Consider the following 13216-nt stretch of genomic DNA (forward strand, 5'->3'; position numbering starts at 1 on the left):
ATTACTACTGCATCATTCTTATTTACGCGTATTACCTCACTCATTACTCATCAGATGAAATAGCCAATTAAGCATGGTCATATGTAAGTAAAATAAGTCAATCTCCTTTGTGAATACATACATATGGTTTTAATAATTAACTGTGCAGCAGGACTAGAAGATAAAAAAAAAACAGTATATCAAAAGTAAAAATAACATGCATGCAATTTTCTAGTTGTAGTTTCCATGGAGCATTCCATCCTTGTCCTTCCACTCTCTCACACATGCATAAACACTGTTGTATCACGATGTTCAGCCCATGTCCTGAGGCACCATGACCGACCAGATAGATACAGGAGGCAGTGGCCAGCAACACAGCTCACAGCTCAGTCACTGCAAAGTCTGAGAACTCACCATCTCACACATGACCAGAGGAAAGGCTGGAAACCAGCAGAAAGCCCAGAAGTGGAAATCCTCAACTGGTAAGTTTAGTCTGTTCTCTTTGCTTTGTTTTACATATGATTTTACTCTGGTTTTCAGACAGAACACTTGACCACTTATCATTTAATGCCTTGAAATGGTTGACGATGCACATGAAATATAGACATTTTAGTTAGTTTTCATAAAATATGCAAATTTAGGGGCAAAAAAACAACTTTTACAGCCCCGATAATTGAGTGTGTTATTCCAACTGGTCGCTTCTTTGCATCCCCACATTCACACAATCATGAACGGGTGGTTTATTTTACTGTTTACCATGACGTAATGACAACTGTCAGGAAAAGGTTCTTTCAGAGGGATGTGCTGGAACTGAAGTTTTGGAAGGTTGACAATTAATACTGTCTGATTTAGTGTTTGTCTGCTTGCTTTGATCATGGGGTCAGTCAACAGACCATACAAACCATACTTAAGCCTGTCAGGGGACAGGAAGGAAAAGGTGTATTTGTTCGTGTGTGTGTGTGTCTGTGTGTGTGTGTGTGTGTGTGTGTGTGTGTGTGTGTGTGTGTGTGTGTGTGTGTGCCACCAAAGTGCTTGGTAAAGAACACATTCCATGGGTGTACTGGGGATGTGTTGCAGGAAATCCCACTCCCATCCTCAGAGGACCCAAATAGAAACACACACACACACACACACACACACACACACACACACACACACACACACACACACACACGATAAGCAAAAGCAGTATTAATTAATTACTTCATTTTTAAGTTAAGTAAGTAATACATTTAAATATTTTAGATGAATATTTGCTTCTGGAATTTACTGAATTCTCTCCCCATGATTGATACGGATCGCACCTCATCTTTGTTCTCAGTAGAGGGCGCTATTCAGCTTCAAACTGCTGGACAGGGCGGCGATGCAGGAATCAGCGGACAGGTGGAGGTGTTGCTTATGCGGAGTTGATTTCCATTCTCAGATGCTCAGAGCTGAAGCTGAAGCAATGTTGCCCAATTATCTAACATCTTATTGATATGACTAGCATTAATCTCAGTGATGCTGGGACCGTTTACACAAAGCCAATACTCATTCTATAAGATTCTAGCAATCACACAAAGCTGGCTTTCTTATCAGCCACACTATTATATTTACATCCTCTCAGGTCATAAGAAGGAAAACTGGCTCTTTCATAGCGAACATTCTTGATTTGTAACACTGTCAGCCTTTCAGGAGACACCCGGCCAGAGTGCCAAACACATCATCTGCCTCCTGACTGCTCTTTTTTCCCTACAGTTTTCTTTATCTGGCCATCATGAACCCATGGAGGTTTAAACTTGGTGAGAAGCTGTTTTGACCTCTGTTCTGTCTATGCCTGACATAAATCCCCGGGCATGCAGGTGAACCTCCATCGTGCCATTCAGTTGAAAGCAGAGTTGCGATGCAGAGCTCGTCGTGGTGCTTCAAGAAAGCAGATGTTTACATCTTGATCTGTGTCTCGAGGAGCGCCATGGCAAAACAAGCTTTGCCATCAGTACAGGAAGGGCAGCTCTGCACTGGAACAATAGCTAGGATTTAAAACAACTCTTACATAACTGGCCCAGCCTGCAGCACACAGTTTAGCATGAAGTGCACAGTTAAACAGAAGGTCCCCTTGTCCCCTTTTTACAGTTTACATGTTTGTTGCTTGGTCTTTATCGATTAGACTGTGGATACGGATACAGAACAGTTCCTATTTACTTCCTTGACTCTTAAATAAAGCAACTGTTGTCCCTTTTCTGCACAGCTATGGAGAACATTGTCAAATCCATCTGTTATCCACCAAGACGATACACACCAGTGATGAGGGAAGTAAGTCATCTGCTCCTTAGAATCTAACATCATTTAATAACCACGCAGTTAAATAAAATAATTCATTTACTGCTGCATGTGTGCATTTAATGTGCAGTTTTAAACCACCAATTAAACACGGACCAGCAACTCTCGTCCCACCTCAACTGTTGTCTACATTTTATCTCGGTGTCCACAGTCCAGCCACACAGCTGGACAACCTGATAAGTGTGTTTTTAGGGCTCTGCTGCTCCTGTGAAAAGCACCATCCAATTCAAATTATGTCTCCGAGAAATTAACCTTTACTATGTCTGAGCTGAGGCGGAATTGGTGAAAAATTCAGGGGGTTGTGATTCGGTTGTGCGGCGTCGCTGAGCTTAGGAATACATAGAGAAAAATCCACTATATTATTGTTGTTATGATGTCCTTATAAACATAAATGTTTTAAGGGGATTAACGCTTGAAATGACGGCGTATATTATTATTGGAAAATGGCAAAATTGATGTGAAATCGTTGTTTAAATTGCGCTTTTTTGCGTCATTGCCTGCGGTCATGCACCTGCCTGCGGGGCTCCATGTCAAACACGATAAATCAGACGTGTTTAATTATGACATAAAAGTGGCGGGGAGGACCTCTGCCCGTCTAGTTCCTTTCCAAAGCGGAGGAGCGCGCACGGACGCACGCACTCGCGCGTCAGCTCCGTGAGGGATCCCTGTCTGAGCATTTACGCGTTCAGTCGTCGCAGGCGCGTCCGGCGAGGTGCGCGTTTGGATCCAGGGCGCGCCGCTCACAACCTTGCCCGATTCTGGAGTGCCACAATGCGGAGCCCTGAGCCGACTGTGCCGCTGCGGCGTTTGGTAACGAGCCGCTGATGGCGCCGTGAATAATGCCTGGAACCCACCAGGCCCGTGTGCGGAAAGTTGCCCGGTTGTTCAAGGTGAACAGAGCTGAATCGAGATGCATTTGTTTCGGAGTCACCAGTACCAAGTCTTCCCGGACCGCCTGTCAGTGGAGACCCCGACCATCAGAGGCATCAGCTGGGTATGATGCCGTTGTTTTCATCTTAAAACTCCTCCGTTTCAAAAAAGGAAACGTGATCATCTTGGGGGAAATAATCACTAAAAATATACGTAATCAAACTATAGTAAATGTAGTTTGGGCTAAATGTAGAATTGTATATGATGTATATAATAATACCCGTATTAGCCTATGATGTTTTTACCTCGGTAATGTAAAATCAAAAATAGAAATATGAAGAACCCAAAATGAAAATACCTAATGTACCTAAACATTGGACTATTGTGCTATTTACATTGACTAGGTCCACTCATTTAAGTTAAACTATGCCTTATTGCACCTAAGGGATAATGTCTAAACGTAGCAGTAGCAATATAACATATAAGGTAGAAATAGAGACGAAAAAATGTCCAGTCAACGTCAAAAATGCACAAAAGCTGTGAAATTGTTATTACAAGATAATTTCCTCTGAAAGGGCAGCATGGACAGAAGTTTCTGTCCAGTGTAAACAGGCCTTGTGTTTGTCCAGAGCTTTCCTTAAAATGACATCCAGGCTCAGGCGCGAGAGGAAACGTGTTGTGCTGATGCTCGACGAAACGTCTGGAGTTGCAGGAGCTGTTGAATGTGACTGCCGGTCTGCAGGTCTTGTTCTGTATTGTTTTAGTAGACTGGGTGTGGGGAGGTCACATGAAAGTGCCACATCAACCTTACGGGGTTATAAATAGTGCATTGTTTATTGTCCTCCAGTACACCCCTGGAGTTTACAGAAGAGTTTGTAGAAGAATGTAAATGTCAGGGTTTGGTGTCCAGGTCACAGCAGTTCCAAGGCTGCTTTGAGTTTAATGTCAAGCATCAAGAGGTCAAACACAGCTGCACGACTCACACGCGACATCCTGAACTTCCCGGTGGTACGAGCCGAACGCATATGTCAAAAGAGTTTACGTAAAAAGGCTTCAGTCAGGCTTTAAAGCGCTCACAGATGTGTCCTCACCAAGATTTACGCAAAGTGTAAAGTTCACATCGACGGCAACAGTGTCCTTATCATAAAAGACACAATAAATGCATAAAATGTCAGGACAGGACAGGACGGGACGGGACAGGAGACTTGGATGTGGAGCTGGTTCTACAGGACATCCTGGGAAAGGGTGCTCAGCACCAGTAAGGAGGACTGATTGTCTAACTAGCTTCAGTATTCATCAGCGCCGCTAGAGATGCTGAGTCAAAGTTTCTGCCTAATGGAGTCCTGTGTCTGTTCAGTGAGGGGTGATATCGCAGAACTGGCAGCTAATCCATTTTCTGAGCACATGCAAACATTTCTGTTTGCCTTTCACTCCCAGTGTCGGCATCATCTCAGGCGAGAGGGATTTCTGGATGAAGGAGGGAGCAACAACAGTCTTCACATGACACGACTTTCTTGGGAACGGTTTGTGGAGAGGGAATCATAAAAACATCAAAACGAAGCCAGAAAGAGGAACTTTGACCACAGTGCAGCCTTGGGGATGTTGATTTGTGCCTGCCAGCAAGTTAAAGTGCTGATCTGACTCTATTGCCCCAGCAGCATGCGTCAGTCGGGCCATCCATCAACGCTGACTTTCATATCAAAAGATGAGAGGAACTGTGGTGGCCGGTTCTGCTCTGTCCTCCGCTCCTCGCTCTTTTCCTCCCACTTCATTACGCACACTTGTCACCCACCCACCCACAACGCACCGGAGACAATGGTAACGGAGCGCAGATTGGGCTAATGTGAGCGCGTTGACCTTCATCCCAGTGGAAGAAAAATCATTTTTCCTCTCAGAAGCCACTTGGTTGTTCTTTGCTGAGCGAGATTACCATCAGTGACTAGTCCGGCTAGTTCCTATGGAATGCTGCCCCAAAGTCAGCCGTCTGCTGTTGTCTTTGTATGTTTCAGATATGCAGAGATGATTGTAACATTTCTCCCTCTTTCCTGCAGACTCCGCTGCCAGAGTCTCTGGGTTCCAAAGACACGATGAAGCAGGTGTGTAGCCTCTGTTGACTCACCCCGCTGCTCTCCTGGTGGTGGTGGGGGGGTGTTGGGGGACTTCTGCTGCAGAAGGTGGTCTGGGGGAGTTTGCTCCTTCGCCCCGCATGCTCATGTCAGTCTCTGTTAATAATTTGACATTGTTGACACCTGACCCTGGTTCTGAGCTGCAGTGTTTACATCCTGGTGGAGTGCTGAACTTGTTCTTTTGTTGCCATTATGCCCTGCATCACCACTCAAGCGACTCTTATAAACACATTCCTGGCCAGGCAGGCAGTCACAGGGAGTCTAAAGGCTGCTCACGGGCACACAGTTAATTGACCCTCCCCTTCTTGCCCTGCCTCGCCCAGCTCAGGCCTCCTTAGACAGCTTTATTTCAAATTCTTTGACAGCACGGTGAGAAGAGAAGCTTTTAAAACCCCGATAACGGTGCAGGGAAAATGAGCGGTCGCCCCCCCTGGGACAGGTAGGGGCTGGTTTCACCTTGTCTTTAACACGAGGGGTCAGTGCAAAAACAAGCTGAGTAATATCCCCTAATCATTTTAAATTATGCTGAGGAATCGTGTCAGAGGAAGAGAGCTTGTTGCTTTTGTTCAGTCAAGATTCTAACTGGCATTAATGTCCACACGCAAGACAGATTGTTTTTAATATCCAGAATTCGCCTGGGCGCCAACTTCTATACACACTTATGAGAGTTCCGGGTTCTGCATCTCAATCAGCTCAGACCATCCAAGGTCGACGCGAGAGCACCAAAGACTGAAATATCTCTGCTGCAGTGGAGACGCAGAGCGGATAACTAGAGCCCACTAGACAACATTCAAACCACACACCGGCCTCACAAGCATTTGACTCACTGTCTTGGTCGTATTTTAGCCTAAAAATAGTCATAGAAAAACACATATTGTAATGGTATCTCGACAATTACAGCTGTTTTCCAAGCGAAAGCCTTGTTTGTTCTCATGTGTCTGAGCAAACCGCGCAGCAGATGTTCAGTAGCGACAGTAGCTCTGCAAAAAAGGGCGCAGCGCATTCACATTCGGATCTCCTGATCGTAAAATGACCTCATAGCGCCATTGACTTAAGCAATAAAAAGGGTTTTTACTGTGTGTATGAACTCAAGCGTCAGCGGAGGTCACATGTGGACTCCAGTTCCCTGAGAAGGTAATGAGCTAACCGACATGCAGAGAAGATCAGTCCAGTTTGCAGACAGTAGAGAAGGTCTCAGCCTCTCTGTGTTTGACAGGTTTAGTCATGGGGGGCTCAGAATGACGGTGCTGTTTTCATAATGAGTTAGGTCATGGAAAATGCATTTTGGTGTGTGTCAGGCCTGGGAACGTGGCTGTGGGAGTCCCAGGGGGGGAAATGGGCCCCTGAGAACGGCGGCGACCTCGTGCCAACATAAATCCAGCTCGGCACTGCAGACGTCTTGAGGGCACATTTATCCTGTTGACGTCTTGGGAACAGCCCAAGATAAGGGTGAGTTCTCGATGGGGGTCCTGCACTGCGATGCTCTGGCAGTTGTAGCGGTGCGTTGCTGTTAGCAGTCATTTGTTAACTTAGAGGAGATGGTCGTCGCTGCTATTTGCTCCCACCTCAGGCAAATAGCTGGAAACTCCAGAGAACATCTGAGTCACTCGTGGGATCACAAGGTGGGGGGGGGGAGGGGGCAAAATGAAATAGATTTAGATGATAAATGTTAAAGCAGCAGGTGTTAAAGCCTGGATATACTGTACGTGCTGCTTGCTGCAAGTGTTGCATAAGCCCTTTTATCTGCATGGGTTTTGGTCTAGTTGGAGGTTTAGACCAGCTCCACGTGTCCGGGGGTGAGCGAGCGGCGGCGAGGGGGCTGAAAGAGTGAAGGAAAACACACCGCGGGTGGTCGGAAAGTGAAAGTCTGAGTTGTAGGTGCTGAAAACTTAGCGAGGTGTGGGAAAAACATTTTTAAGTCTCACCTCCCTGCAACAATCCGCCCCCCACACCCACTCACAAACCACCACATTACACTTCGGCGCCCACAGGAATCTTCCCTCATGCTGCTGACGTGTCAGCAGGCAAAACATGGAGTGGAAATAAACTCGCTTCTTCCCCCAACACGCTCGACTCCTCCAGCCCACCGGCGCACCTGTTACACTTCCTCCTTCTTTAATGTCCAGCGCCTTCATAGTTTATTACTACACACAGTTTCTCTCCCTGTTTGGTCCGTTTGAAATAATACTTTTTGCGTTTTCTCGCTGTTCTTATTAAGTTTCTTTCAGACCGCGTCGTAAAGGCCGCGAGATCAGTTTACAGCGTTATGATTGAGAAGAACCCTGGTCTGATCCGGGATAGGAAGTATCACCTGAAGACCTACAGGTACCAGCGCTACCGCGACGTGCACACTGACAAGCTCAAACAGGCGACCTGAGTGAATGTCTCCACCAGGCAGTGCTGCTCCGGGAAAGAGCTGGTCGACTGGCTGATGAAGCAGAGCGACTGCCTGCAATCCAGGAGCCAGGTGGTGGGAATGTGGCAGGTCTTGGTGGACGAAGGAATCCTCGTTCATGGTAAGACGTGAAATCATAAGAAATGAAACGCACCAGAAATTCTGCCGTGATCCAGCAGAAGCTAAAATATTCCGACCTCGGAGTCTGGAACTGCAGACTTTCTCAGAAGTGCTCGACTTGTTTGCTTGTCGAGTGCCCTCTGGTAAGGACATTCTTTTCCTAGAAGAGAACACTACAATCAGGATCTCAGTGCTTCATAATCAAATGAAGAGCATCATTTGGAATGCGTTTGCTCTTTTTTTTTTTTTTTTTTTTACAAAAAAACCCAACAGTTTTGTGTCAGTTTAAGAATAACAAGGTCACGTACTGGTTCTTTCTCTCCTCTATGCTCCGTATGAATCAAGTAAAACAGGAGTTGAACTTCCATGACAAGGACACCCAGTTCTTCCGCTTCCGGGACTCCGAGTGTGGCCTCAACCACGTCACTAACGAGAGAGATGCGGAGGATGAGCTCCAGGAGGGCCTGTCGCTGCTGTCTCAGCTGGGCCCTGATGCTCTGCTCACTATGATTCTGCGCAAATGGTAAATAGCATCTGCTGGATGTGTGAACAAGCAAAGTCGGGGTCATTGAAATCACATCTGTGTTCGGTTACACAAACATTTGTGTGTTTAGCCCCAGTCAGAGGAGCGCCGAGGATCTGGAGGTCATCTACGAGGAGCTGCTCCACGTCAAGGCTGCTGCTCATCTCTCCACCTCGGTCAGTCACTGCACAAATGATTAAAGCTGCTCTAACAGTCCGTCTAAAAGCAAGAAACAGTGACCTGGGACGCATTAAAGCAGCCATTCTGGGCTCTGTTCAAATGTAACCACAACCTAGGCAAGAATCAAGACTCCAGCTGGTAGCAGTTCGGAAAGTCACCACCAGGTGTCACTAAAACTCTGCACACTAAATCTGAGTAAATGAATAAAAGAGACCCTGCTTCAAAGACGTGACTCTTAACAATCGGCCATAAACAGAGGGTCGTTATCGGGCTGGTTTATTGTCCTGTTGTGTCTGTAGGTGCGTAAGGAGCTGGCAGCCGTGCTGGTCTTTGAATCACATGCCAAGGCCGGAACAGTCTGTGAGTGTGACAGATCTGCTGACGTTACAGCTCTACAGTTTTAGAAGCCTCTGTGTTCTCACACACACACACACACACACACACACACACACACACACACACACACACACACACACACACACACACATCTGCTGTGTTATTACAACACCTTCTGCATTTGCACAAATTTCCTCTTAAGATCCTGCATTTAGATCACGTGTAACATCATGAATACTCATCACAACGACACTGTAGCTCTTCATTTAAATGATCTGTGCATGTAGCATCCACTATTCACTCATAGATGTGTTAATGACCACCGTTGGTGTTGACGGTCTTTGTGATGCAGTGTTCAGTCAGGGGGACAAAGGCACCTCTTGGTACATCATATGGAAAGGCTCAGTAAACGTGATCACGCACGGAAAGGTAATTTGGAGTAAAATAGCATGTGTACACTGTCCTGTTGTCATGGAGCTGGACTCACGTCGTGGGGTCTGCACAGGGCCTGGTGACAACGCTGCACGAGGGCGAGGACTTCGGGCAGCTGGCCCTGCTGAACGATGCACCTCGAGCTGCCACCATCATCTTGAGAGAAGACAACTGTCACTTCCTCCGCGTTGATAAACAGGACTTTATACGCATCCTAAAGGTGTGGAGTCATTTAAGGCCATTCTGTGCACGACGAAAGGAACAATCAGGTCGTCACACACTGTTTTTTGTCCATTTCAGGATGTTGAAGCGAATACAGTGCGACTTGAAGAACATGGGAAAACTGTGCTGGTGCTGGAGAAGAGCTCCGACAGGGCTGAACAAACAGGAGCTGGAAACAACAGCAAGTGAGGGAGGCGCACATCTCTGAGGCAACAGAGGCTTCACGTCACTTAAAATCACTAAAAACACTCATGGGTGAACATAAATAAGAGCTCGTTGTGGCAAATTCTAATAACAAAACACATCAGATGATACCAGAAACACACATAGGCAGAGGAAGAACGGTGTCATCATCTGTGCAGGTACACCGTCATGTCAGGAACGCCTGAGAAAATCCTGGAACACCTCCTGGAAACCATCAAGTTGGACTCTAATGGAAACGACGGAATAGGTGGGCACATTTGTGGCTCCTCGCGGCGTGTCTCCCTCCGCCTCTTTGTTGACCGTGTTTGCTGTTGTCACATTTCCCTGCAGATCCCTGCGTGAGCGACTTTCTGCTCACCCACAAAGTGTTCATGTCCTCCAGTCAGCTGTGCTCGGCGCTCCTGCACCAATATCCTGTGGCAAACGGAACAGTTAGTTAGCAAACAATAGTTCTTTTAGCATGTGCTGCATCATATTTTGTTATTTTCTTTTAACCGTGACCGCACATACCAGGCAGAGCTGAGCAAGGGCTCAGACCAGGAGAAAGCTTCCTACATTCTCACAGCAAAACGAAAGGTAGTGAAGCTAGTGTGCCACTGGGTGGCGCTCTACGACCTTCTCCTGAAAGAGGACCCCGTGGCTTTGGACTTTCTGGAGGTGAGATTGTAGTCTCCACTAAAAAAAAAACGATGTAGATTATATTTCAGGATTTAATCAGATTTTTTTTTTCTGACCAACAGAGGTTGAAGAAAGAGGTGGCAGCTGATTATCGCCTCTCCGGCATCCTGAAAGAACAATTTCGGGAAAGAAGGAGAACAAGAATGTAAGAAGATGATTGATAGTGGTCGTATAAAAGAAGACAGATGCCCTAAACGTCTCAGTCTGTTTTGTTTTTAATGCATAAATGTGTTTGCAGACTGGACAATGGGTATCAGTCTCTATGCAGGGTAAGCTGCTTTTCCTGTCTGCAGAATATTAACAGCACAGACACATTTTTAGGAAAAAAACAACCCAAAACACTCCAAATGCTGCTGCCACTTGTGACTGACATGTTGAGTCACTCTGATGCCGTCAACAGAACCAGAAGTTCGATTGGTTTTTACACTGCGAGGAGCCGGTGGGGAGGCTACAGCCGATCAGAGCGCACGATAAAGGTGAGCAACGCCGCCTTAAACGAGTGTTAGCGGACGAGGCGCATCAGCACTGACCTGTATGTCACCTGCAGTCCTGTACGAGATCTGCCGAGCAGACAGCAAAGCCCTCACAGTGATGCTGCCCGTCAACACCACCGTCCAGGACGTGATATCAGCGGTGGTGAAACCCGGAGGAGACCACGTCCTGGTCAAGATGAACTCTGCAGGAGGTCTGCACGTTGTCACCGGTGCTCGGGCAGTTGCTCCAGCGTTCCGTCAGTCCGGCGCGATGGAGATTCATTTTTTGTGGATTCATTTCTCACAGAAAGAGCTCAGCTGAAGCTGGACGCCGCTGCGGTCTACACCGCGCTGGGGGTCAACGAGAGACTCTTCATCTGCACGAGCAGCCAAGTGGAGAAACTGGTGAGAAGCGCTTTTTTTTTCTCTCCTCAAATCAGAGACAGAAAATCCGACTCCAAACACACGTTAACAACGCGTTCTTCTCCAAGTTCCCTCTGAAGGAACAGCAGGGGCCAGAGCGAGGAACAGCTGACATCCTGGGACAGATGGGCTCTAAAGACATCGCCACCGAGCTCACCAATTACGACTGGGAGCTCTTTGCCGCCATGCACGAGGTGCCCGTCAGAGTCTGGATTTTGGTGAAATTGTTGCTATATCTTGGCAGTGAGCTGCCTGTTTCACAGGGTTCCACCAAAATAACTTCAATTCTTTGGAGGCAAACAAAGTCTTTTGCCTGCAGGCGGAGCTCATCTACTACGTATTTGGCCGCCACAAATTCCCCGGCGCCACCACGGCCAACCTGGAGCGGTTTGTGCGTCGCTTCAACGAGGTGCAGCACTGGGTGGTGACCGAGCTGTGCCTGTGTGAAGACCTGGTGAAACGGGCGGTGCTGCTGAAGAAGTTCATCAAGATCGCCTCAGTGTAAGAGCTCGTAACAATAATAACACGGCTACTAACGAAAACAGAGCTCCGAATAAGACCCGTGTCCGTCGCAGCTTAAAGGAGCAGAAGAATCTCAACTCCTTCTTCGCCGTGATGTTCGGTCTGAGCAACAGTGCGGTGCGCAGACTTTACAAAACCTGGGAGGTGAGAGCCACAGCGCACGTTAACTGGTGCCCGCTGCAGATGTTCACCCTCTTTGGTCTGTTTCAGAGGATTCCCAGCAAGACCAAAAGGATCTATTGCTCCTATGAGAGGCTGATGGTAAAGGCTTCGTACTCTGAATACACCTCCCTGCAGCTTTCCAGCGCTGTAACGCTGCTCTGTTGCTCCTCTTAGGATCCATCACGCAACCACAGGGCCTACAGGCTGACTGTGGCCAAGCTGGGCCCCCCGTACATCCCCTTCATGCCTCTGCTGCTCAAAGGTGACAGAAGTGTCCCAAAAGGGTCCAGGTGGGTTTCAGGTTCATCCTCACTGACGTCCTCTCTGTGGTCTCTTCCAAGACATGACGTTCATCAATGAGGGAAACCCAAACTACCTGGAGAAACTGGTCAACTTTGAGAAAATGGTGAGCCCCAAACATTGATCTCTGCCGAATATCAGCCGCCGCCCGAGACCCATTCCAGCTCTGTCTCTGTGCTCCCGCAGCGAATGATCGCCAAGACGGTGAAGGTCGTGCGAGGGTGCAGGAGTCATCCTTACAGTGAGTCATCCAGCAGTCTTTAACGCCTCCCGGCTTCGAACCGCAGCTTCAGGGTTTCTGTTTGTCTGCAGCACCGTCGTCCCCTCAGCGGAGCCTGGCGGATCGCATGTTCCTGGACGGGCCCACGACCCGAATGTCCACCTGTGAGTCGCAGCGTCTCCTCTGGTAAAATCTGAGCGGAGGGTGGGGCTTGACTTGGTCCTTGTTCTTCCAGGCTCGGAGCACGGCCTCCTGCTACGGAGCCCCAGCAACATCAGGCATTACGTCCAGAACCTGAAGGTGATCGACAACCAGCGCAAACTCACGCAGCTCTCACGGACGTTGGAATGTTAGCGAGCGTTCCCGCTGGAAAACCCAAACACAGATTAGGCTGCTGCACCTTCTGCTGACCGAGGTGGAGGAAGAGAACGCTCGGGGCTCGTACTCTTATTTATGGCGAGAGACACTCGGCGCCCGCCGGATGTCGGGCATCAACGCGGACATTGGGGCAAGAATCCCCTTTTTGTACTCCGTCTGTGGGGAATCCCTCCACCAGCACATGTATTTGACACTGATACTCACTTAGGTCAGTTTTTTTGCACTTTTCTTTCACATTAAAGTAAATTGAGCATATATTTTTGGGCCTTGGGGCCACAAACTGGGACATGAATTGCCTAAAATATTACTTCTAATGTGTGTTTTTGTTAATAATAAAAACAAACTTGTGACAAT

At 47.6% G+C, this 13216-nt stretch overlaps 1 protein-coding gene across 4 annotated transcripts; it reads left to right on the forward strand.

Annotated features, from left to right (window-relative positions):
• The first annotated feature begins 333 nt into the window (after window positions 1-333).
• On the forward strand, window positions 334-13215 carry rapgef3 (Rap guanine nucleotide exchange factor (GEF) 3). Of its 4 annotated transcripts, XM_011602701.2 has the most exons (28): window positions 334-461; window positions 2207-2271; window positions 5220-5264; window positions 7513-7619; window positions 7689-7810; window positions 8155-8332; window positions 8424-8508; window positions 8812-8872; window positions 9201-9277; window positions 9354-9500; window positions 9581-9687; window positions 9865-9953; window positions 10037-10115; window positions 10213-10363; window positions 10447-10529; window positions 10623-10653; window positions 10785-10860; window positions 10932-11069; window positions 11165-11262; window positions 11349-11474; window positions 11600-11781; window positions 11856-11946; window positions 12013-12063; window positions 12139-12226; window positions 12306-12370; window positions 12451-12505; window positions 12577-12648; window positions 12720-13215. In XM_011602701.2, exons 1-28 carry the CDS (start codon window positions 404-406, stop codon window positions 12836-12838), a joined length of 2646 nt encoding a protein of 881 aa, XP_011601003.2. In that variant the 5' UTR covers window positions 334-403; the 3' UTR covers window positions 12839-13215. The 4 variants fall into 4 exon arrangements, with proteins under 4 accessions (XP_011601003.2, XP_029689449.1, XP_011601002.2 ...); XM_011602700.2 differs by lacking the exons at window positions 334-461; window positions 2207-2271 and adding an exon at window positions 2841-3292; XM_029833589.1 differs by lacking the exons at window positions 334-461; window positions 2207-2271; window positions 5220-5264 and adding an exon at window positions 2839-3292.
• The last annotated feature ends 1 nt before the right edge of the window (window position 13216 follows it).

The sequence above is a fragment of the Takifugu rubripes genome, chromosome 3 (assembly GCF_901000725.2).
Source record: "Takifugu rubripes chromosome 3, fTakRub1.2, whole genome shotgun sequence".
NCBI lineage: Eukaryota > Metazoa > Chordata > Actinopteri > Tetraodontiformes > Tetraodontidae > Takifugu > Takifugu rubripes.